The sequence below is a fragment of the Haliotis rufescens genome, unplaced genomic scaffold (genome assembly GCF_023055435.1).
Source record: "Haliotis rufescens isolate VD_foot unplaced genomic scaffold, xgHalRufe1.0.p SCAF_8, whole genome shotgun sequence".
Taxonomy (NCBI): Eukaryota; Metazoa; Mollusca; class Gastropoda; order Lepetellida; family Haliotidae; genus Haliotis; species Haliotis rufescens.
The window spans coordinates 52,363,039-52,389,328 of record NW_025964372.1 but is presented as its reverse complement, the minus strand read 5'-3'; the positions used below and the strand labels follow the sequence as shown (position 1 = coordinate 52,389,328).

At 48.1% G+C, this 26,290-nt stretch overlaps 1 protein-coding gene across 8 annotated transcripts in view; it reads right to left on the bottom strand.

Moving 5' to 3' along the window:
• LOC124145574 (interaptin-like) overlaps positions 1–26,290 on the bottom strand; it is a 126,452-nt gene that overhangs the window by 5,534 nt on the left and 94,628 nt on the right. For 6 of the 8 annotated variants that reach the window (XM_048389252.1, XM_048389256.1, XM_048389255.1 and 3 more), the window contains 13 exons: positions 23,491–23,660; positions 20,806–23,211; positions 19,182–19,317; positions 15,825–17,140; positions 14,574–15,156; positions 13,444–13,556; positions 12,876–13,055; positions 11,988–12,149; positions 10,886–11,131; positions 9,532–9,704; positions 6,123–6,131; positions 2,720–2,878; positions 944–1,082 (listed from right to left, as the gene is read on the bottom strand). In XM_048389252.1, coding sequence (XP_048245209.1) covers positions 944–1,082; positions 2,720–2,878; positions 6,123–6,131; positions 9,532–9,704; positions 10,886–11,131; positions 11,988–12,149; positions 12,876–13,055; positions 13,444–13,556; positions 14,574–15,156; positions 15,825–17,140; positions 19,182–19,317; positions 20,806–23,211; positions 23,491–23,660 — 5,792 coding nt within the window. The remainder of the gene's footprint in view (positions 1–943; positions 1,083–2,719; positions 2,879–6,122; positions 6,132–9,531; positions 9,705–10,885; positions 11,132–11,987; positions 12,150–12,875; positions 13,056–13,443; positions 13,557–14,573; positions 15,157–15,824; positions 17,141–19,181; positions 19,318–20,805; positions 23,212–23,490; positions 23,661–26,290) is intronic. The other 2 variants (XM_048389253.1, XM_048389257.1) reach the window with 2 other exon arrangements.

The following is a 26,290-nucleotide window of genomic DNA, read 5'->3' as shown; positions in this document are numbered from 1 at the left end:
TATACACATTACTACACCTAAAGCAGTCTTGTATACACCAACACAAGTCGGCTGACCGGTCTGTGAAACATATACACATTACTACATCTATAGCAGTCTTGTATACACCAACACAAGTTGGCTGACTGGTCTGTGAAACATACACACGCATTAATATGTTATTTGACTTGTTCAACATTGTCCCTCTTCCTATCTACTCACATTGTTTATACAGCACTTGTTCTACGTTCTGCCTATCTTCTCACATTGTTTATACAGCACTTATTCTACGTTCTGCCTATCTACTCACATTGTTTTATACAACACTTGTTCTACGTTCTGCCTATCTACTCAAATTGTTTATACAACACTTGTTCTACCTATCTACTCACATTGTTTATACAGCTCTTGTTCTACATTCTCCCTATCTACTCACATTGTTTATACAGCACTTGTTCTACGTTCTGCCTATCTACTCACATTGTTTATACAGCACTTGTTCTATTTTCTCCCTATCTACTCACATTGTTTATACAGCACTTGTTCTACGTTCTGCCTATCTACTCACATTGTTTATACATTACTTATTCTATGTTCTCCCTATCTACTCACATTGTTTATACAGCACTTGTTCTACGTTCTGCCTATCTACTCACATTGTTTCTACATTACTTATTCTATGTTCTCCCTATCTACTCACATTGTTTCTACAGCTCTTGTTCTACATTCTCCCTATCTACTCACATTGTTTATACAGCACTTGTTCTACGTTCTGCCTATCTACTCACATTGTTTATACAGCACTTGTTCTATTTTCTCCCTATCTACTCACATTGTTTATACAGCACTTGTTCTACGTTCTGCCTATCTACTCACATTGTTTATACATTACTTATTCTACGTTCTGCCTATCTACTCACATTGTTTCTACAACACTTGTTCTACGTTGTGCCTATCTACTCACATTGTTTATACAGCACTTGTTCTACGTTCTCCCTCTGCCTGTTGGTAGCCTGGAGTCGGTGGTCAGCCTCGCGGACCTGGTGTTTCAGAAGGTCGTACTTGGAGCGCAGGTGGACCAGGTTACGCTTTAAGTCCTCGTTCTGGGGCAGAAATTGAACAGTGCACCAAACACATTTAACACCTATCCCGACCCTTGAGCCACCCAACAATCTTGTGAGCCACCGGCCACACCAAGACTCACCCAGCCATCCCCCCACCCAGTCACCCTGTAAGCCACCGGCCACACCAAGACTCACCCAGCCACCCCTGGACTCACCCAGTCACCCTGTGATCCACCGGCCACCCAAAGACTCACCCAGCCACCCTGGGAAGAATTCAGTTTCCTTGAACCACCCAACTAACCAACCTGTGTATCACCCAGTTAATCTGTGAACCATGCCACCCCATTGCCCCGGAACCACCAACTTAAACATCCCAGCTTCCTGTGAACCACCCCACTGAAACATCCCAGCTTCCTGTGGCCCCGACTGAAACATCCCAGCTTCCTGTGAACCACCCGACTGAAACATCCCAGCTTCCTGTGAACCACCCCACTGAAACATCCCATCTTCCTGTGAACCCCTACTGAAACATGACAGCCACCCCACTGAAAAACCCCATCTTCCTGTGAACCACCCCACTGAAACATCCCATCTTCCTGTGAACCACCCACTGACTCCCAGCTTCCTGTGAACCTCCAACTTAATCATCCCAGCTTCCTGTGAACCCCCCCATCTTCCCATGAACCCCGACTGAAACATGACAGCTTCCTGTGAACCACCCCGCTGCCTAGGAACCCCCCACTGAAACATCCCAGCTTCCTGTGAACCCCCCACTGAAACATCCCAGCTTCCTGTGAACCCCCCACTGAAACATCCCATCTTCCTGTGAACCCCTACTGAAACATGACAGCCACCCCACTGAAAAACCCCATCTTCCTGTGAACCACCCCACTGAAACATCCCATCTTCCTGTGAACCACCCACTGACTCCCAGCTTCCTGTGAACCTCCAACTTAATCATCCCAGCTTCCTGTGAACCCCCCCATCTTCCCATGAACCCCGACTGAAACATGACAGCTTCCTGTGAACCACCCCGCTGCCTAGGAACCCCCCACTGAAACATCCCAGCTTCCTGTGAACCCCCCACTGAAACATCCCAGCTTCCTGTGAACCCCCCACTGAAACATCCCAGCTTCCTGTGAACCCCCCACTGAAGCATGACAGCTTCCTGTAACCCCCCACTGAAACACCCCATCTTCCTGTGAACCACCCCACTGAAACATCCCAGCTTCCTGTGAACCATCCACTGAAACATCCCAGCTTCCTGTGAACCACCCCACTGAAACATCCCAGCTTCCTGTGAACCACCCACTGAAACATCCCAGCTTCCTGTGAACCACCCACTGAAACATCCCAGCTTCCTGTGAACCACCCCACTGAAACATCCAATCTTCCCATAAACCCCGACTGAAACACGACAGCTTCCTGTGAACCATCCCCGCTGCTTAGGAACCCCCCACTGAAACATCCCATCTTCCTGTGAACCCCCCACTGAAACATCCCAGCTTCCTGTGAATCCCCCACTGAAACACCCCATCTTCCTGTGAACCACCCCACTGCCCTTTAACACACCTGTGAACCACCCAACCAACCTGTGAAATCCCCTAGTACTGAAGCACTACTACCCATAATTGAAACAGTATGTATATTCTAGAATATTACAAGAAGCAACTCACCTCAGAGGCCATCTTTGGGTCGAAGAATTCCCCCAGCTCGTTGATGGGCGGCAGCTGTGAGACCCAGAATGAGGACACCAGTCTCTGCTCCTGCTCCAGACAGATGCGGAGGTTCTCCGCCGACATGCCCAGCTCCTTCAGGGTGCTGTACTCCACACTCTGGGGACAGAACATAGCATCAATTATCAGTGCTGGGGACAGTTAACCTGGCTGCCATTAGCGCTGGGGACAGACAACATGGCTGCCATTAGCGCTGGGGACAGACAACATGGCTGCCATTAGCGCTGGGGACAGACAACATGGCTGCCATTAGAGCCGGGGACAGACAACATGGCTGCCATTACAGCTGGGGATAGACAACATGGCTGCCATTAGCGCTGGGGACAGACAACATGGCTGCCATTAGCGCTGGGGACAGACAACATGGCTGCCATTAGCGCTGGGGACAGACAACATGGCTGCCATTAGAGCCGGGGACAAACAACATGGCTGCCATTAGAGCTGGGGATAGACAACATGGCTGCCATTAGAGCTGGGGACAGACAACATTGCTGCCATTAGAGACGGGGACAGACAACATTGCTGACATTAGAGCTGGGGACAGACAACATGGCTGCCATTAGATCTGGGGATAGAAGACATGGCTGCCATTAGAGCCGGGGACAGACAACATGGCTGCCATTAGAGCTGGGGATAGAAGACATGGCTGCCATTAGAGCCGGGGACAGACAATATGGCCGCCATTAGAGCCATGGACAGAACATAGCATCAGTTATCAGTGTTGGGGACAGACAACATGGCTGACATCAGAGCTGGGGACAGACAACATGGCTGCCATCAGAGCTGGGGACAGACAATGGCTGCCATTACTGTCTGTGACAGTCACTGTCTTGTAAAAGTCCATGCAAGACGACTGGCGAGTCTGTACATGTTGTATGACAGATGACCTCATCAACTTTAATGTTAAGTAACTTGTTTGTCATGACAAAATTTAACTTCTTCACACTTCCGAGGGACCCAGCTGCGAGTCAGCCGTCAGTCAAGTGGTGCACAAGCCTACTCAGTTGACTCCTGCACACATCTCGACTGACAAACACATAGCAGCGCCTGGGACAGACAACATGGCCGCCACGTCCTCGCATACAGAGGAGCTGACTGCATCAAGCCAGTAGCAGGATATCACAAGAAATCATGTTGGATCATTGCTGAGGCAACTGGTTGATGAGAGACAAAAGGTATTTTTTAGTCTTGCTTTAATATGATCTAGAATGATATGCAATGCTAAGAAACTAAGTATGTTATGGCATGGAAGTTACAATAGTAACGCTTACAGAACTTTGAACCAGGTAATTATTTATGTTGACATTTACGACAAGTGACTGACACACAAGATCAAGACAAGGAGACACGACATCATTGATAATATCTATGTCCCATCAACGTGACCCAGTAATGAAGTTGGGTAGGGGTAGGTTGGCAGTGATAATGTTTGTTTGTTGTCTAATGCCTCACTCAGCAATAATACATCTATATGATGGCAATAATAGATCTAAATGATGGCAGCCTGTAAATAATTGAGTCTGGACCATACAATCCCGTGATTGCTATTGTTATCAATGACCTACGCAGTTTGGGTATGTTGACATGCTATCAACCAAGTCACCTAGCCTGGCCATCCAATCCATTAAAAGATTAACTAAATACAAGACATGTTAATTTAGGGAGCATGCACGTATAGAGAAATATGACATAAGATAAGGCAACTTTTCAGTTATAGTTGTTTTGCAGGGCAGGGATGATTGACCGAAATAAAAGCTTTCTATAGTTTATAGTCTGACATGTTATTCAATCTACTGATTGTCACCAAGTTACCAAGCTAAATACATGCTTGTAGCTTTCTACGAAGCCTTGTTAGTCAGGAAGATATGAGGGAGTGAGAGAGCAGCCCTGGACTCAAACCTTCCATCCAGATCTACAAGTGGGCATCTCAGTTCAACGTATTAACACCATTATCCAGAGACTCCCAATACTCCATACATGAACAAGTGTCTGTATCAGTCCACTTCCTTATAAAGCTTTTGAATTCTTCATTACCAGTAAGAAATATAGATAATGTATCATCTTATTTTCCATTTCCAAACATAAGGGATTAATTTGTCACATACCCCAAATGAAGTTATCGCATTAGTTCTTCATTTGATTCATTTGAACGAGAGTTTGAGAAAATACAACAATCATACCACCATAACCATTAAACTATCTATGCTACTGTCACCAAAGTTAGTGTACTCGTATGTTCGACTGTGACGCCTTAATCAGCAGAGCGACAAGGGTTCAGGTTCCACATCACTGGCAAAGCTACAGCATTGTCCTGCCATGGGTTCACTGTACCGATGTTGGGATTCAAACCCCAGTCAACAGTGTAACAAGCAAACAACTTCACCATTTGACTACCTTGATGAGGCAGACTTTTGATGATGGAACAACAACGTCAAGCAAGCATCCTTACATCCATGGCTTACATACTGACTTTGTGACTGACTGCAAGATTGATGTGTTGAACTGTCCTGAGTTAAATCAAAATTGTAATCAAAATCTAAATGTATTTTCTAAAATACATAGGCAATAAATAGAGGATGCACAGATTCAGGCAAGATGTAAAACTGCTTATACAGCACTAATATCAGCTCCAGGTGAAGGACCCTGCAGGGTAGCAGACTACAGTAGGACAGTACAGGCTGCACAATGGAGGATAGACTATACATGCATAACCCCCCGATCTAACTAGCATCACAGGATTAATGCCACATTGTATGCCACTATTTCAGTCCTATCACAGAGGTCTTCTTATAAGGGAGACGAGACAAGCGAGCTTGGATGTTTTTGTTGACAAAGCATCACCTTCACAGGTAAAAACTCCACAGCAACTTCTGATTTTGCGATCAACATCTTGTACAACGACTGTACGAGTCTACATGTTAGGGTGAATGAATGTTGTTTTACGTCACTTCACAATATTCCAGCGATCTCACAACAATCTATAAATAATCTAGTTTTGGACCAGGCAAACCACGGAATAAAAATATCACCGATCACCGATCAACGCTCCACGCCACTGTGCTGTGGCGACATACCATCACCCAGGTCACAGATTCTCACCACCTAGTTCCCAGGTTAGCATGAGGGACCTATTCTGCTTCAGTTACCATGGTTACGGGGTAAATTGTGAAATTTGGTTAGACATTTGCCCACTGATGAACATACATGGAGGGAGGTTACAGGACATATTTCTATGACAACTGACAATGTGTGAGCATGCAACAAAGTAGGATTGCCTGTTTCTATGACAACTAATATGTTTGACATGCAATATACAAGCACAGGCAAAGACATTGAGATTTACCTTCAGTAGCTGACGAGGGAAGGAAGAAAACACCTCGTGAACATCATTAAACAAACAGTTTCACAAATAAAATAAAATACTTCAGGAAGCCAAAAACACACTTTCTTTCAAAGCAAATATCAAAAAATGATTCCCAAAACCAAACTGCTAAAGATTCTTTAAAATATTAAGATATAAAAAAATTAAAAATTAACAACTTTTATCAAAATGTTTCCATTAAAATTCCAAATGAGACAAAAAATATTCTGTATAAGATTCATGACATGTTTATCAAAATGACTGTCACCCAACAATACCCACAATACATTACTGTCAAGCCATATGATGGAGAGTTTACAAAGTAAATGGCTAAGACAATGACCGGTTTCTGACATGCCAAAGGGACGCAACTCTTCACAGCAAATTACAAGACCATACACAACTGGGCCACCTGTACCCCCAAATGTTTGTAAATGATTAACGTAGCACTCAGCAATATTCCAGCTATATGGCATCAGCCCAAATAATCAAGTCTGGACCAGACAATCCAGTGAATGACATTATCAGCAACCCCAACCCCATCAGGGTACAATGAATTGCAACCAAGCAAGTCATCGAGTTTGTTTGTTTGTTTAACGCCATACTCAGCAATATTCCAGCTATATGACGGCGGTCTGTAAATAATCGAGTCTGGACCAGACAATCCAGTGATTGACATCATGAGCATCAATCCCGGCAATTGTGATATGATGACATGCATCAACCAAGTCAGCGAGCCTGACCACCGGATCCTTTTAGTCGCCTCTTAACTCTTTCAACACCAGTCACCCATTTCCCGATAACAGCGACTGTCCGCTCAGTAAAATGAAGAAATACCCCCGTGTTCGAGGTTTCGTATGAATAACACGTTCGTCGAAGAATGGCATATGACACATCGCTGGAAAGCTTATTCCTTCATCTACACGCTCGTAACATCGACTGGTTTTTTTCCGTAGTTATTAACAAGCGATTTCATTGGATTAAAATTGGTTTCTAATGACGCTTTCTTGCTGAAATCTGCTACAAGTTTCGTGATTGGTCAATTTTGAGCACGTGACCTAAGGCAGCCAATCAAATTACAGCTGTGATACCAAGCTCGTGTTCGATAAATTACAGAAGTTTGCGAAAGAATTTTGTTAAATCGTGTTATTCTGAACGTTTTGAGCAGGAAATCGCGATATATATTAAAAATATGGAACTTCGTGAATGTATCGTGCTAGGTTACGAGCTGTGACAAAGATTTTTCATGCATATATTTTTGCATTAAACATCGTGTCCGAGCCGAGAATTCAAGGCGACGAAAGCCGAGATGTCATTTGACTTACATTACACGCGATCGCACGAAAAGATGAAAATAATAACTTAGATGTAAGTTTGATTACTTTTAGATATATTTTTGTTGATTTTATATATTACTTTGTATAATATATTTAAAGATTTGTTTAAAACGTCTTTATTTTCCTCTTTGACGTGTTCGATGTGGACCCGTTGTCGAAATGTGTGTCCGAGAATTTTATTTTCAATAACATCGCGGGAAATAGTGAATAATTTTTTAATTTAACGATAAAAAATGTTAAATTGAAATGGAATATGTATTTCAGACATTGTGAAATGTGATAGATTTAATAAATGAATGATATTACAGGTAGGTCCATAAAAATATAGTACTATTTTGACGTGACTACGGCTTGGCCGGATAACCGGCCTGCGGTGTCTGGGGACTCGATGCTTCTTGGCCGGATAACCGGCCTACGGTGTTGAAAGAGTTAAGACAAGCATGGGTTGCTGAAGTCCAATTCTATCTTCACGGGTCAAGTCACTGAGCCTGACCACACAATCATCCATGGTGCACACAGGGTGCTGGGGACCAGTTCTAGCCCCGCCCACACTTCACGGGTCAAGTCACTGAGCCTGACCACACAATCATCCATGGTGCACACAGGGTGCTGGGGACCGGTTCTAGCCCCACCCACACTTCACGGGTCAAGTCACTGAGCCTGACCACACAATCATCCATGGTGCACACAGGGAGCTGGGGACCAGTTCTAGCCCCACCCACACTTCACAGGTCAAGTCACTGAGCCTGACCACACAATCATCCATGGTGCACACAGGGAGCTGGGGACCAGTTCTAGCCCCACCCACACTTCACGGGTCAAGTCACTGAGCCTGACCACACAATCATCCATGGTGCACACAGGGTGCTGGGGACCGGTTCTAGCCCCACCCACACTTCACGGGTCAAGTCACTGAGCCTGACCACACAATCATCCATGGTGCACACAGGGAGCTGGGGACCAGTTCTAGCCCCACCCACACTTCACGGGTCAAGTCACTGAGCCTGACCACACAATCATCCATGGTGCACACAGGGTGCTGGGGACCGGTTCTAGCCCCACCCACACTTCACGGGTCAAGTCACTGAGCCTGACCACACAATCATCCATGGTGCACACAGGGTGCTGGGGACCGATTCTAGCCCCACCCACACTTCACGGGTCAAGTCACTGAGCCTGACCACACAATCATCCATGGTGCACACAGGGAGCTGGGGACCAGTTCTAGCCCCACCCACACTTCACAGGTCAAGTCACTGAGCCTGACCACACAATCATCCATGGTGCACACAGGGAGCTGGGGACCAGTTCTAGCCCCACCCACACTTCACGGGTCAAGTCACTGAGCCTGACCACACAATCATCCATGGTGCACACAGGGTGCTGGGGACCGGTTCTAGCCCCACCCACACTTCACGGGTCAAGTCACTGAGCCTGACCACACAATCATCCATGGTGCACACAGGGAGCTGGGGACCAGTTCTAGCCCCACCCACACTTCACAAGTCAAGTCACTGAGCCTGACCACACAATCATCCATGGTGCACACAGGGTGCTGGGGACCGGTTCTAGCCCCACCCACACTTCACGGGTCAAGTCACTGAGCCTGACCACACAATCATCCATGGTGCACACAGGGAGCTGGGGACCAGTTCTAGCCCCACCCACACTTCACGGGTCAAGTCACTGAGCCTGACCACACAATCATCCATGGTGCACACAGGGTGCTGGGGACCGGTTCTAGCCCCACCCACACTTCACGGGTCAAGTCACTGAGCCTGACCACACAATCATCCATGGTGCACACAGGGAGCTGGGGACCAGTTCTAGCCCCACCCACACTTCACGGGTCAAGTCACTGAGCCTGACCACACAATCATCCATGGTGCACACAGGGTGCTGGGGACCGGTTCTAGCCCCGGGTCAAGTCACTGAGCCTGACCACACAATCATCCATGGTGCACACAGGGTGCTGGGGACCAGTTCTAGCCCCGGCTCTATGGCTCCCCAGCACCCACACTTCACGGCTAAGACAAGGTATGACAGCAGCTGACCTCGGTGGTGGACAAGCCCTTGAGAGTCTTGAGTCGGTCCGACACTCGGGCCTGCATGCTGCACAGAGTCGCCACACTCTCCCCGTTCTCCTTCCGCAGCTTCTCAAAGTCATCCAGCTTCCCGATGGCGAACAGACGCCGGATGTCGGAGTCTACCCTCACAATTGGGAAGTCTGTCGGGGACAGAACACAAACTCAGATCACAATCTCAAACAAGATTCAGCACCAATGATATTTTAAAATATACACAGCTAATGTCACCCAAGTGTCTTTTAATATCAAATATATCAACACAGCGCTAAGAGGTGATAAAAGTTTAGAAGTCTGAGGCTTGCCCTTATTGAGTGTTGATATGTTTGACAACAAAAGACATGAGGGTAAACTTTTTATCACCCCAAAAATGGTGGTATTTCTTGTGACACAAATCAATGGAGGATTCAGATTCAAGGCACGATGTCAAGACATGTAATAAAGAGTAAAGATGTTCAATCCTGTGCGGATATCGCCACCATACCACCATGCTGGCTGAGTGCTGACACCAACATCTACATGAAGACATCATTAACAGGACTCATATAAGTATGGAGGCTACTTGTCCAAGTACAACCTACTTCAAGTCTGATTCATAAACAGTAAACTACGGTTATAACAAACTCAAAGGGACTACTAATTTTAGTTCATTATAACTGTAGTTCGTTATAAGCATATATACGGCATAACTACAGCAAATAGTCGGGACCAAAAAAGTAAGTTCATTATATCCGTCAGTTCGTTATAAGCATGTTCGTTATAACTGTGGTTTACTGTACTGATTCATATACTGAATTACATACAGATTACATCTCATAAATTCATATCTTGTGTACATAGAATATCTGTGTTATCTACAGGTTTGGTCTTAATTAGGATCACATCAATGCTTCATATATACTGAAACAACGAAAACACATAATCAACTTAAAAAAAGATGTCTTTTTGTGTTCAACCCAGTGTTCGAAATAATTTTAAAACTCAACAAGACAAACAGGCAGGTGACCCATAAATGTTGCCTGCCTATCTTCAAATTACCTGCCCACATCCAGAGATCATAAATATTGAAAAATTGCTTAAAATAAGAGAAGAATCGCGTCTTGATTCACTTGAAATAATGCAAACAATTACTTGAGAATCTACAAGGAGTAATAATAAAACTGAATATGTAAGTATTAACAACCTACTTTGATTTTTGAATCCATTTTCCAAATATCACAAAAAATTGAATGTTTTTTCAAAATGTCTCAGTATAAATATATCATGAACAGAATGCCGACAAGGAGGAAGACATGATTATAAATCCATGTTTGGCCTAATGAACCTTTCATGACGTCACCAGGTTGGCTGTCCACCCAGTACTTGATGTTCTCCATTGACGCCAGGTGGCGCCGCTCAGGGAGGTGGGCGAGGTCGTCCGGCAGTGACATCAGACTGGTGCCATGTGACATGGCGGCAGGGGGGACTGGGAGGGACTGGGACATGTGGGCGTCCTTGCAGGGAGAGCCCCCTGTCTTGTCGGCATGGTGGTGCGAGTCGGTGGTGCTGGTGATGTCACTGTACACGTGGTCTGTCCACAGTTAGAGAGAGAGAGACACACGGGTTAGAGTGAGTGAGTGAGTGAGTGAGTGAGTGAGTGGCACAGAGATGGAGGGTGGTACATCATAAGTTGTAGCAGGATCACGAGGGGTAAATGGAAGTTTTATGCGTCCCTCGGTAGTCGTTATATCACGACCGGGTGGCGAGTGGTATAAAACCTAACAAAGAACACATAAAACCCCATGAACCCCGAGTGATCCTGCTACAACCTATTTATCTTACCGACATGTTTTAATATGACATTGTAAAAGAATTCAAACAAATAAAAAATTGATAGAAAACAGCTGTTCGATTGAGCTGAGGTTAACTTTTGCCATGTCACATGACTTCAATTGACTTAGAAAAAGAGTGCAGCTTTTTGCTTTGAAGCGGGGTATAAGGGATTTATTCTGCCTCTCAGAAATCCACGTGCAGCCTGACTTGCTTGTGGAGGGGTATAAGGGATTTATTCGCCCGCTGAGAAATTTATCCCCCTCCAAGGAGGTTGGAGAAGCTGTGCAAGTACAATGTCAAAGGAATGTCAATATCAGGCGAGTCGATTGAAAAATTGGTGAGAATCATAATTGAGAATTCTTTTCATGCCATACATGATTGGGCAACCATCATCTCAATATATACTGCCACATGTTGGTTATCACACCTCATAGAATATACCAAGATAGTGTCAGCAATATTGAGTCAGTGATTAGCTGCATGTTTCGTGTGAGCAGTTCTCCACATCAAGTTAGGAAAGAACATCAGGTTCTTTTCAAGAAAGTTGCCCATTCCCATGGAAACAAGCTAAGAATGAGTGACCACTGCACACAAGGGAGATAATCTGCACTCACCTGCGTCTTCATGGAGTCCTGCCTGGCGGGTGATCACGCTGTATTTATACTCTTTTTCAGATCGGTACTTTCGAATGTAGGTGTCCTTCGTCTTTGAGTCCGACTTCCTCTCTGGTCTCAATGTGGACTCGGGGCTGGGTCGCCCGTCAGGTGCATCAGTGGCTGAAATAACGTCACCAGTTATACACCATCCGTCTCAATGTAGTAAACTCTACAGCTCACAACAGAACATTCTAACGGTTCGATGTATCGCCCTCAGTGAGTGAGTGAGTGAATATGGTTTTACGCTGCTTTTAGCAATATTCCAGCAATATCACAGCGGGGACACCAGAAATGGGCTTCACACATTGTACCCATGTCGGGAATCGAACCCGGGTCTTTGGCGTGACGAGCGAACGCTTTAACCACTAGGCTACCCGACCGCCCCGTCGCCCTCAGTACTGACACATATAACTGAAGACTGATGAGGGGGCACCTGCAGCTTGTGTTCTCAATGTCTCCATGAATCTAGCTGCTCACATCCAACACTGCTGGTATTCATGTATACTTACACAACCCAACCTGTCAGTGTCCTCAAGAGTAGCAGGAGAACAACCCTAAGGACTCAGGAGTCAGAGTTCATTACAGTTATACGTCCATTAACCATCTAAGGTGTAAGCTGGCACTCTGTTTGTTTGTTTAAAGCTGCAATATTTCAGTTATATGATGGCGGTCTGTAAGTAATCGAGTCTGGACCAGGTAATCATGAACTGACATCATGAATCACTGAGCTATGCAATTGGGACACGATAAAATGCATCAATAAAGTCAGGGAGCCTGACCAGGGATAGGTTTCTGAAGACCAATTCTAACCCGGATCTTCACAGGGAATGTAAGATGACAACTCACTGTGGGAACCCGTGGGGCTGTTGTTGCGCTGCTGCTGCTGTTGCTGTTGCAACTGTTGTCGGAGGATCTCCTCCAGTTTGGTGCGCAGTGTGTCGTTGGCGTCAATGCTTCGTTCCAGCTGGACCCTCAGCCTGCGGATCTCCGTCAGCAGCTCCCGGATGCAGGACTTCTCGTCATTCTCTGTGGGCGACACACGGACATGTTACCCAGTGGTCATTGTGCAGAGTGGGTGAGTTAAACCACCGAGACAAACCGTGACTGCATTATCAACATTTAAGTGAGTGAGTATGATATTACACCACCTTTAGCAATATCACGTCAGGGGACACCAGAATTGGGCTTCACACATTTTGCCCATGTGGGGGAATCGAACCTGGGTCCTTGCACGTAACGAGCTAACACATTAACCACTAGGCTAATCTTGTCAAGAGATACCTTAGTCATCTACTATATTCCAGGAAGGACATTAGTTACATTACATAGCCCCACTTCTCCCTCATCCAACTTCTTCCAACCCAAACTGCAGACGCATCGTGCAGAGAATCTCGTGGCAAAGTGGCGGACTTACCTTGTTCACCCCCCTGCAGTTTCTCGTACACGCTCAGCTCGAGTCGGAGTGTCTTGTTGAGCTCCGCCTTCTCCTCCTCTCGATCTCGCATGTCTCCCACCTCCAGGTTCAGCCTGCAGCACAAACAGACTACTTCACAGTCTGCTACATCAACCATACACACTCCCACATGCATCGAAAAGCTGTGCTTACCTTGTTACATACAGACAGACAGACAGACAGACAGACAGACTAGGTACTTCACAGTCTGCTACATCAACCATACACACTCCCACATGCATCAAAAAGCTGTGCTTACCTTGTTACATACAGACAGACAGACTAGGTACTTCACAGTCTGCTACATCAACCATACACACTCCCACATGCATCAAAAAGCTGTGCTTACCTTGTTACATACAGACAGACTAGGTACTTCACAGTCTGCTACATCAACCATACACACTCCCACATGCATCGAAAAGCTGTGCTTACCTTGTTACATACAGACAGACAGACAGACAGACAGACTAGGTACTTCACAGTCTGCTACATCAACCATACACACTCCCACATGCATCGAAAAGCTGTGCTTACTTTGTTACAGACAGACAGACATAAACACATACGTACATACATTCATACATAAATACATACGCCGCTTTTAACAATATTCCAGCAATATCACTTCACACATTGTACCCATGCTGGGAATCAAACCAGGGTCTTTGGCGTGACAAGTGAACACTTAACCACTAGGTTACCCGACCGCCCCTCAGACAGACAGACAAACAGTATGTAAGGCCATATGACCCATAGTACAGTTCAGTTTTAACAAAAACATGAAAATCAACATGATCTTGAACATAGCACAGTATATTCACCTCAGTCTAAATACATGTTTTAAATACATTGCAAAAGATTTGATAACATATTCATTGTTGGAATTCAACAAATTGATCATAAATTGATTGTCTTTGTGTTGAATATCGAAATAAAATAGAAAAATCTGAAAGTTTAATATTTTTCATATACAAAAAGAACATGGAACTCATCATGGTTACTATTTCAGTAAAGACAACATAGAACATATGATCATGAGCAGGCACTACACAGGAAGTACCCGATACCAAGACATCCGGACCACTCACCTCTTGATCTCCTTTGAAGCTTTCTTCAACATGGCCTCCATCTTCTCCTTCTTCAGCTGCAGCCTCTGACACGTCTGTTCCCGCTCGTCGATGGTCTGCCCGCGCTCCGATATCGTCTTCTCCCTCTCTAGGATCGTTTTCTCCTTCTCCACAACCTCCTTCTTGTGTCTCGCTACCACGAATTGCGTCTCTTCCACGTTGTGTCTCATACTTTCAATAAGCTTGTCCTTCTCCGCAACCTCCTTTTTATGTCTGGCCACAATTGACTCCGTCTCTTCCAAGTTGTATCTCATACTTTCTATCACCTTGTCCTTCTGGGCGACCTCCTTTTTATGTCTCGCCACGACCAACTGCGTCTCTTCCAAGTTGTGTCTCATCTTCTCTATCACGTTCTCCTTCTCGGCCATCTCCCGCCGCTGTCGCTCGATGATGACCCGTGTGTCCTGGATCACCTTCTCGCGCTCGTCGATGATGTAGATCTTCTCGGTGGCGTCGGTGTGCGAGGTGGCCAGCTTCTGCTGCAGCTGTTGGATGGTACGCTCCAGCTCGTGCAGCTTCCGGTCACAGTCATGGTGCATGTAACCTGGGAAGGAACACACGGTTAGGTTCAAAATACCCACTTCCAGGACGATGTGACTACACAAAATGTCATTTCAATGTTATTATTTGCATACAAAAAACATCACGACCAGTCTACCTTAATAGATGGATATTATTTTATCCTAACACTCATGCCCCTGTCATTCCCTGAGTGAGTGAGTGAGTGAGTGAGTGAGTGAGTGAGTGAGTGAGTGAGTGAGTGAGTGAGTGAGTGAGTGAGTGAGTGAGTGAGTGAGTGAGTGAGTGAGTGGCCTGTACACTTTGGATCAGGCAAACCAGTGACTGATGGCAATGACACGTCACAGAGCCAGATCACAGTATCCTCTTTAGTTATCTAAGCATCTCAACAATGTCCCTCACCTTCCTCATCCAATAACCACCCTCTACCTACTGCATCCCTACTGCTCCCAACCCCAACCCCAAACCCACATCCCCTGTCTCCCCCCTACCCTCCACAGACACCTGCACCCACCTCTGTCTGACCTCCGCACCCACACCCCTTACTGACTTCCCAACCCACACCAATCACCTGTCTCCCCCCTCCCCTCCACAGACACATGCACCCACCCCTTCCTGACCTCCCAACCCCCACATCACCTGTATCCTCCCCTCCCCTCCCCTCCACACCCCCCTCCCACAAGGGTCACCCACCTCCAGCCTTCTCCAGACGACTAAGCAGCTCCTCCCTCATCCTGTCGCTGTGCTCCAGGCCCTGCTCCAGCTTCTGCCTCATGGCTCGGATCTCAATCAGATGCTCTCGCAGGGACAGCGAGTCTACATCCGTCTTCACAGGAGACCTTGCCTCCCCTTGAGACTTCTGTGGGGTGTTCTGGATGCCAAAAGACTTACACAAAGTCTCATATATACTCAGTTCATCTTTGAGAGTTTTGTTGAGATCTTCCATGGCACCTAACCGAGCCTGTAGTTGTCCCACATCATTGAGCGGTGTCTGACTGCGCTCCCTGGAACTCAACCGCTCACTGTCGTAATCAGACATCTTGAATGTAGTCGTTGTCGTAGACTTTTTACTGGTTGTTCCCGAACTGTCCATGAAGTCCCTCGCCTCCTCTGTCCGGTCCTCCAGAGACGGGTTGAGGGTCATATCGCAGAACCTCAGTCCAGACTGGTTGGAATACATGGGGAAGTCTACACTATCTCTCTCAGTCACCTTTCTCTGGAATGATAATTTCTCCGGACTAATATTTTTGGGTGAATTAAACACGGATATATCTCTCCCAGCTGAGTGGACAGACGACAGCTCATTAGCTGCTCCACTCGCTGTCCGGTGTCGCATCCTCTCAAGGACATCATCTTTCTCCAGCCCCACGGTGTCTCGACGATCGTCACTACCAGTTCGGTGCCTCATCCTCTCCAAGTCCTCCTCGCCATGGAGCTCCAGCCCAAGTGTGTCTCGCCGATCGTCACTCCCAGTTCGATGCCTCATCCTCTCCAAATCACCCTCACCACGGAGCTCCAGCCCAAGTGTGTCTCGCCGATCGTCACTCCCAGTTCGGTGCCTCATCCTCTCCAAATCACCCTCGCCACGGAGCTCCAGCCCCAGTGTGTCTCGCCGATCACCACTGCCTGTCCTCTGCCTCAGCTGCTCAACACAAGAGTCGCCACCAGAGTCCCGTAGTGGCCGCCCATAGTTCTCGTCTGTCTGCTTGTGTATGTCTGCTATATCATCAGACTCCATGCTGCCACTTTTACAGAGCCCAGGGGGGACCCGAGACAGAGGCGGGAAGGAGGTTTGTGGGAGGCCGTCGCACGGACTGCTGGAGTCAAGGGTCTCAGTGCCTCCCAGTTTCCGAACAGCCGGACAAGGTGCACGTTTCTGAGACAAGGGGCTTCCGTCCGCTTCGCCAATGCGAAGTTTCCCAGCAGCCTCTAGTTCCTGCTGGAACCTCTCGGAGATCTGCTGAAGCTGACGAACTTCGGCTGTCTTGGAATGCAGGTTGTTCTGGTACCTAGGGTGATGAACACAAACAAAACTGATTGACTGAATGATCGATTATTAGAAGATCAAAGTAGCACCATCAGGTTGGTTGGTTGGTTTGTTGTTTAACGCCGCACTCAGCAATATTCCAGCTATATGACAGCGGTCTGTAAATAATCAAGTCTGGACCAGACAATCCAGTGATTAATATCATGAGCATCGATCCATGCAATTGGGATCGATGACATGTATCAACCAAGTCAGCGAGCCTGACCACCTGATCCTGTTAGTCGCCTTTTATGACAAGCATAGTCACCTTTTACGGCAAGTATGGGTTGCTGAAGACCTATTCTCTCCCGGCGTCTTCACGGGCCAGCACCATCAGGGGAGGGTGTGTCTGCCTAAGAGGCAGACAGAGACAAGGAGACATTGGCTGACAAAACATGTGGCTACAAAGGATTTATAATGCAAAATCTGGGTATTCAAGGTAATGAAAGACTCCTAGATTGAAACACATCACAATACCAGAGTACGAAACTAGGACTTGCCCAAACTTGAGAATCAGAGTGAGTGAGTATGGTTTTACACGCTTTTAGCAATATTCCAGCAATATCAAGGCAGGAGACACCAGAAATGGGTTTCACACATTGTACCCATAGAACCCAGGTCTTCGGCGTGACGAGCGAATGCTCCAACCATTAGGCTACCCCACCACCCCTTGAGAATCAGAAACTACCACAGTGTATGTAACATGGTCATAGTCTCCTCACACTAGTCAGAGGGGACTAGTCAGCTTATGTCAGTCACAAGGAACTAGTCAGCTTATGCCAGTCACAAGGAACTAGTCAGCTTATGTCAGTCACAAGGAACTAGTCAGCTTATGCCAGTCACAAGGAACTAGTCAGCTTATGTCAGTCACAAGGAACTAGTCAGCTTATGCCAGTCACAAGGAACTAGTCAGCTTATGTCAGTCACAAGGAACTAGTCAGCTTATGCCAGTCACAAGGAACTAGTCAGCTTATGTCAGTCACAAGGAACTAGTCAGCTTATGCTAGTCACAAGGAACTAGTCAGCTTATGTCAGTCACAAGGAACTAGTCAGCTTATGCCAGTCACAGGGGACAAGTCAGCTTATGCCAGTCACAAGGAACTAGTCAGCTTATGCCAGTCACAGGGGACAAGTCAGCTTATGCCAGTCACAAGGAACTAGTCAGCTTATGCCAGTCACAGGGGACAAGTCAGCTTATGCCAGTCACAAGGAACTAGTCAGCTTATGCCAGTCACAGGGGACAAGTCAGCTTATGCCAGTCACAAGGAACTAGTCAGCTTATGCCAGTCACAGGGGACAAGTCAGCTTATGCCAGTCACAAGGAACTAGTCAGCTTATGCCAGTCACAGGGGACAAGTCAGCTTATGCCAGTCACAAGGAACTAGTCAGCTTATGCCAGTCACAGGGGACAAGTCAGCTTATGCCAGTCACAAGGAACTAGTCAGCTTATGCCAGTCACAAGGAACTAGTCAGCTTATGCCAGTCACAGGGGACAAGTCAGCTTATGCCAGTCACAAGGAACTAGTCAGCTTATGTCAGTCACAAGGAACTAGTCAGCTTATGTAAGTCACAGTGAACCTTGTCAGGTTATGCCAGTCACAAGGAACTAGTCAGCTTATGCCAGTCACAGTGAACCTTGTCAGGTTATGCCAGTCATAGTGAACCATGTCACCTTATGCCAGTCACAGTGAACCTTGTCAGCTAGCCAATCATTCAAAACCAACAAGCACCTGCTGATTGGAGAAACCCCAAACTTGTGTTTTCCAAGTAGCTTGCATTGGAATTGGAACACAATGAATGGATTTCGTACAATATAGCTTTCCTTACACACAGTTTTGTGTAGACAAGTAGCTGAAGTTGCAGACTGATGGAATAAGATTTTAGTGACCACATTGATGTGCACGTGCCACTGTCATGGTCCCTCATCACATGGTATAGAGCGGCACAGTTTCACTTGTCAGAGCTAATGTTACTGTAAGGGGTTAGACACTGATAAAAGTCCATCTTTCCGTCTGTGTACTCACATGTCCTGCAGCTGTACAAGTTGCTGTCGCAGATGTTGGTTGCTGTGGAGAGCTTCCTGGTACTTGCCGTGGAGGAAGGAGTCCGACATACTGGTGGCCACACCACCTCGCACAGGGTGGGGCTCCAGCAGTGATACTGAGGTGGGGGAAGAAATCATAACATATTCATAAATATGAGAGATATTTCACCAACTCCCTGACAACATACCCATCTACGCACACTTCATCCACTCCCTAACAACACACCCATCTACGCATCCTTCATCCACTCCCTGACAACACACCCATCTACGCACACTTCATCCACTCCCTAACAACACACCCATCTACGCATCCTTCATCCACTCCCTAACAACACACCCATCTACGCATCCTTCATCCACTCCCTGACAACACACCCATCTACGCACACTTCATCCACTCCCTGACAACACACCCATCTACGCATCCTTCATCCACTCCCTAACAACACACCCATCTACGCACACTTCATCCACTCCCTGACAACACACCCATCTACGCACACTTCATCCACTCCCTAACAACACACCCATCTACGCATCCTTCATCCACTCCCTAACAACACACCCATCTACGCACACTTCATCCACTCCCTGACAACACACCCATCTACGCACACTTCATCCACTCCCTAACAACACACCCATCTACGCATCCTTCATCCACTCCCTAACAACACACCCAACTACGCATCCTTCATCCACTCCCTGACAACACACCCATCTACGCATCCTTCATCCACTCCCTGACAACACCCCCATCTACGCACACTTCACCAACTCCCTGACAACACACCTGACAACACACCCATCTACGCACACTTCATCCACTCCCTGACAACACCCCCATCTACACACACTTCATCCACTCCCTGACAACACCCCCATCTACGCATCATTCATACACTCCCCGACAACACACCCATCTACGCATCCTTCATCCACTCCCTGACAACACACCCATCTACGCATCCTTCATCCACTCCCTGACAACACCCCCATCTACGCACACTTCATCCACTCCCTGACAACACACCCATCTACGCACACTTCATCCACTCCCTAACAACACACCCATCTACGCACACTTCATCCACTCCCTAACAACACACCCATCTACGCATCCTTCATCCACTCCCTAACAACACACCCATCTACGCATCCTTCATCCACTCCCTGACAAGACACCCATCTACGCATCCTTCATCCACTCCCTGACAAGACACCCTCCCCAGCACACCTCATTACAAGAGTAATTCTTCATACCGACTCATATCACACAGAATCCTGACACAGTAGCAAACATTGAAAAAAATATACAAACAGGAGATGAAACATAAAAGCAACATCATGAATATAAAAGTCATAACTGTTCAAGGCCAAAAATCACAGTAATCATGTGGGGATGTGCAACTGACGCACAGAGGCATGAGAACAAAAGTCTTCCCTAGGATTACAGTCAGTGAGATGAAATGTACTCGAAAAGAATTTGGACAAAACTGTGTATGATTAATAGATCAGTTTCTATACAACAAATGTTGGCCTGCATTCTATGAAACATCTACATGCTTGCCCCCGAAACAGCCCTCTATAACATTACTTACTGTCAGAGTTTGTAGTCCTCAAGACATCCAGACTTTGATTGAGCTTGGACCGAATGCTGTTGATGTCAGCCAGTCCAACATCGGAGTTGTGTCCACTTTGGTCCTGCACCATTAGCTCCGACAGGAAGTGGCTCAGCTCCTCCAGCTCGTCCCTGAGCAGCGTGTTGACATTCTGACTGTCCTGCAGCTGCTTACGGAGCGATGCGATCTCATGCTTGTAGTCATCCCCTGGGTAAGCCTTCAAGGCTGGAATGTTGTCACCCAGTTGAGAAGAGGGATGGTTTCCCATGTTTGACATCGGAGATGAACCCCGATCAGCGAGGCTGGGCTGTCGGTTGCGATCACTGTCAAGACCTTTGCCTGGTTGTGAGTTTTGTAATTCCTTTAACCTCAACTGCAGATCCGAATTGAGCTTCTTGCTTTCCTGGAGCTCAGACTCCAGACTCCAGACTTGTCTCTGAAGCTTCTCCAGACTTCCAGACATCTGACACAGCTGAGTGATGTTGTCTGTCGACTGAGTGCGGAACTTCCCCAGCGAAGGAGACAAGGACCGCCTGGCCGGACTGGCAAGTCTCTCGCTGCTGCTGCCTAATGCACTGATGCTGTTGTATCTGTGACTCAGCCCCAGGGACTTTTCCAGCTTCTCCTGCATGTCCTTGATCTGATGCTTCAACTCAAACACATTGTCCGTGTTGCCATAGTCCTTTATAGACTCCAGGCTTAGGTTCCTCACAGGACTCAAACCATCCTGACAGTTTCTAGAAGCAAGGTTCTCAACTGAGCCTCTCCATGACTTGTTCCCAGACAGCCGGGTGAGGCAGGTCTCGCTCTGTGACCGGGAATCCTGCAGGGGCACAATACCTGCATCCTTCAGCAGTCCCCGGTAGTACTTCACTTTCTGAGACTGGTACCTGACCGTTTCCTCCGTGGCAGCCAGAGTCTTCTCCAGCTGCTTGATGTGGTCGGTGGCATCCTGGAGCTGCCTCTGCAGGATCACAGGATGATTCTCGTGGGTGGCGTTAGACATCACTGGTTGTAGGTTCTTCGGCCGAGGAATCTGAGAGCCCTTTCTACATTGGTTCTTGGCTGACTGGCTGCTGCTGCTACTGTGGGATATCCCCGATCCCATACCACTGGAGTTTGACGCTCCATCAATAATTCCTAATCCAGAAGGACAAGCATCATCATTCCAACTAGGAATCCTGGAAGATTTCACTCCATTTGTATCAAATGTCACTTTCTTCTGCTCTGCTATAACCTTTCTGGAATTTTCAAGCTCAGATTTCAATGCCTCAAGCTCCCTTGCCATATCAATGATCAAACTTGGGTTGAACCCTGCTGGGTAGTCATCTGTCTGACTACTGATGTTAATCTGCTTCTTGAGAAGTTCATTAGCATGGACAACCTCCTTCAGTTGTGCCCTCAGTTTGTGCATCTCATTTTGAAGGTCATGCATGTAGGGCAAATCCCGGGAATCAACCCGAGTGTCCTGATCCAGGCCTAGATGAGATCGGAGTACCTCATTCTCCTTGTCCCTCCTGTCCAATGATGACCTCAGCTCATCTATCTGCTGCTGCATCTGCTGGAAGTCGGCGACGGTTGGGTCGGCCTCATTGCGTCCTGGGATCTCGCGCGTCTCGCACTCCCCGAACACCTGCCCCTGGAGGTCATGGTTCTGTTTCAGGGCACCCACCAAATCCTCCTGCAGCTGCTGAACCAACTTTCGCAACATTGATGACGACATTTTGGACAAAGACTCTGAATCAATACCAGAAGCTCCTGTGGTTGGTATGACTCCGGTTGGGGACACAGAATTGTTCAACGAGGCAATGGGTGATGTTTGAACATCGTTGTAGGATAACGGAGATCGGTGGACTGGTAGGTTGCTCTCTGACCCTGATGATAACCTTCTGGTTCCCGGAGACAAGGTCCTGTTGGGGGCTAACGGTGAAGTTTGAACACTCTGATATGTTGCATGTGGTGATGTCAATGTAGATTTGTTCTGTGTGCTGAAAGGACAATGAGGTGATGTCTGAACACTGCGATAGTCTGGCCAGGGGGATGTCCCTACACACTGGCTGATGCCGGGACCCAAGCTTGTCTGCCCTTCTGGCAGGAGATCCCTTCCTGTTGTTGAAGTCTGCACATCATTGTTGTCTATGTCTGGAGAAGCGGACACTGCCTGGTCATGCTTGCTGACTCGGCGGAATGGTGATGAGTGAGTGTCTGTTAGATCATGGTAACCACTCTCCCCAGGACTAGGCCCGTTGCGGACAGGCGATGTCTGGGCATCCACAAACTGTGACCTTGACCTCAGAGAACTACCACCATCATCCCAGATGGGGCTGGGATGCCTGTTGTCGGTGTGGTGCCGTTCTTCAGTAGTTGATGATGTATAGCGATGGTCTAAAAACAATGGGGAACCAATGACATATAGCCATAAGACAACATGAGAAACTACAGCAATAACTGATATGTTTTTTTTGTTTTTAACGGCACAGTCAGCAATATTCTAGCCATATCACTGCAGCCTGTGTAGAACCAGTGATAGATATTATGAGCAATGTTCTACGCCAATGGGGGACGATCACCCAACGAAAGAAGCTGATCGATTCATTTTAACTGCCACCTTTTCTAACTCCAGCGACAGTAACACTGTACACTAGCACTGCCTCTGCAACCTACCTGTGGTGGAGTGTCCAGGAGCTGGTGCTGGCGCTGGTCCGGTGATCTGGTGCTCGAGGACGACACGGAGGTTGTTGTTCCTCTCAACCCCCTCCTGCAACTGCTGCCTCAAGGCTTGCACTGCCCCCAGCTCCGTCAGGAACGCCCCGGACCGGTCGGGCTGCACATCACTGTAACCACGGTAAGAATAATGATGATGATGATAACTGATCAGTTTGTAATATGTCAAATACAAATACTGATGCATGCTCACAGCATTACATTAAGGTTACCCAAGTCAATGGATCTGTGAGATTTCATATTCCTTTCTCAGCTCCATGGGGAGTCTACAAGTCAAGGTGCCTCATGTTTCCCCCACCTTTTGAGAGGGATGATCACCTTCCACATGCTGCTGTAGTTTCAAAGGGTAATATCATGTCAAGCTTGACTTGGTCTCAAAATGTACTTACATTATGTCCAGAAGCTCAAAGAAAACTTTTCTTTTCTTTTAAAGATTCTAGATGATGTCTTTCCTTAGAAAGTATATCTTAATAGCCTTGATGATAGTGGAACATATTGTCCTCAAAATGAGAACACATCACTGTACGGCACAGCTACATCTGGTGAACTGGGAGGGAGTGAATGAGTGAATGCTGCATTCAACAGTTATTAAGTTGAATCACAGTGTGTCAGCTTGATGTGGGAGAAAGCCTAAAGTGATGCAGATCTTAGACATTGACCACTTTGGTTAAACCCTCGAGGATGAATCACACAAATTGGAAAAGAACATCCCTGCAAATGTTTTCCATGACCGAGGTCAGTGAGTGTGAAATCAGCTTAACATACCACCCCCAACCTTCAAACAAACACGCTAATGAGGAAGGGCCAGGGATTAAATGGAGGTGGAAGAAGTCAAACATCAGCTGGCTTAATCTGGTACTGACTCTCATCACACACTGGCTGCCGACCCTCCTCACACACTGGGTGCTGACTCTCTCCACAAGCTGGGTGCCGACTCTCCTCACACACTGGCTGCCGACCCTCGTCACACACTGGGTGCCGACTCTCCTCACACACTGGCTGCCGACTCTCGTCCCACACTGGCTGCCGACCCTCGTCACACACTGGCTGCCGACCCTCCTCACACACTGGGTGCCGACCCTCCTCACACACTGGCTGCCGACCCTCCTCACACACTGGCTGCCGACCCTCGTCACACACTGGCTGCCGACCCTCCTCACACACTGGCTGCCGACTCTCCTCACACTGGCTGCCGACTCTCCTCACACACTGGCTGCCGACTCTCCTCACACACTGGCTGCCGACTCTCTTCACACACTGGCTGCCGACTCTCCTCACACACTGGGTGCCGACCCTTGTCACACACTGGGTGCCGACTCTCGTCACACACTGGCTGCTGACTCTCCTCACACACTGGCTGCCGACCCTCCTCACACACTGGCTGCCGACCCTCGTCACACACTGGCTGCCGACTCTCCTCACACACTGGCTGCCGACCCTTGTCACACACTGGCTGCTGACTCTCTTCACACACTGGGTGCCGACTCTCCTCACACACTGGGTGCCGACCCTCCTCACACACTGGCTGCTGACTCTCTTCACACACTGGGTGCCGACTCTCCTCACACACTGGGTGCCGACCCTTGTCACACTCTGGCTGCTGACTCTCTTCACACACTGGGTGCCGACTCTCCTCACACACTGGCTGCCGACCCTCGTCACACACTGGCTGCTGACTCTCTTCACACACTGGGTGCCGACTCTCCTCACACACTGGCTGCCGACCCTCCTCACACACTGGCTGCCGACCCTCGTCACACACTGGCTGCCGACTCTCCTCACACACTGGCTGCTGACCCTCGTCACACACTGGCTGCCGACCCTCGTCACACACTGGCTGCCGACCCTCCTCACACACTGGCTGCCGACTCTCCTCACACACTGGCTGCCGACTCTCCTCACACACTGGCTGCCGACCCTCGTCACACACTGGCTGCCGACCCTCCTCACACACTGGCTGCTGACTCTCCTCACACACTGGCTGCCGACTCTCATCACACACTGGCTGCCGACTCTCCTCACACTGGCTGCCGACTCTCCTCACACACTGGCTGCCGACTCTCCTCACACACTGGCTGATGACTCTCTTCACACACTGGCTGCCGACTCTCCTCACACACTGGGTGCCGACCCTCGTCACACACTGGGTGCCGACTCTCGTCACACACTGGGTGCCGACTCTCGTCACACACTGGCTGCTGACTCTCCTCACACACTGGGTGCCGACCCTCCTCACACACTGGGTGCAGACCCTCCTCACACACTGGCTGCTGACTCTCCTCACACACTGGCTGCCGACCCTCCTCACACACTGGCTGCCGACCCTCGTCACACACTGGCTGCCGACTCTCCTCACACACTGGCTGCCGACCCGGTCACACACTGGCTGCTGACTCTCTTCACACACTGGGTGCCGACTCTCCTCACACACTGGGTGCCGACCCTCGTCACACACTGGCTGCTGACTCTCCTCACACACTGACTGCCGACTTTCCTCACACACTGGCTGCCGACCCTCGTCACACACTGGCTGCTGACTCTCTTCACACACTGGGTGCCGACTCTCCTCACACACTGGGTGCCGACCCTCGTCACACACTGGCTGCCGACTCTCCTCACACTGGCTGCCGACTCTCGTCACACCCTGGGTGCCGACTCTCCTCACACACTGGCTGCTGACTCTCCTCACACACTGGCTGCCGACCCTCTTCACACACTGGCTGCCGACTCTCCTCACACA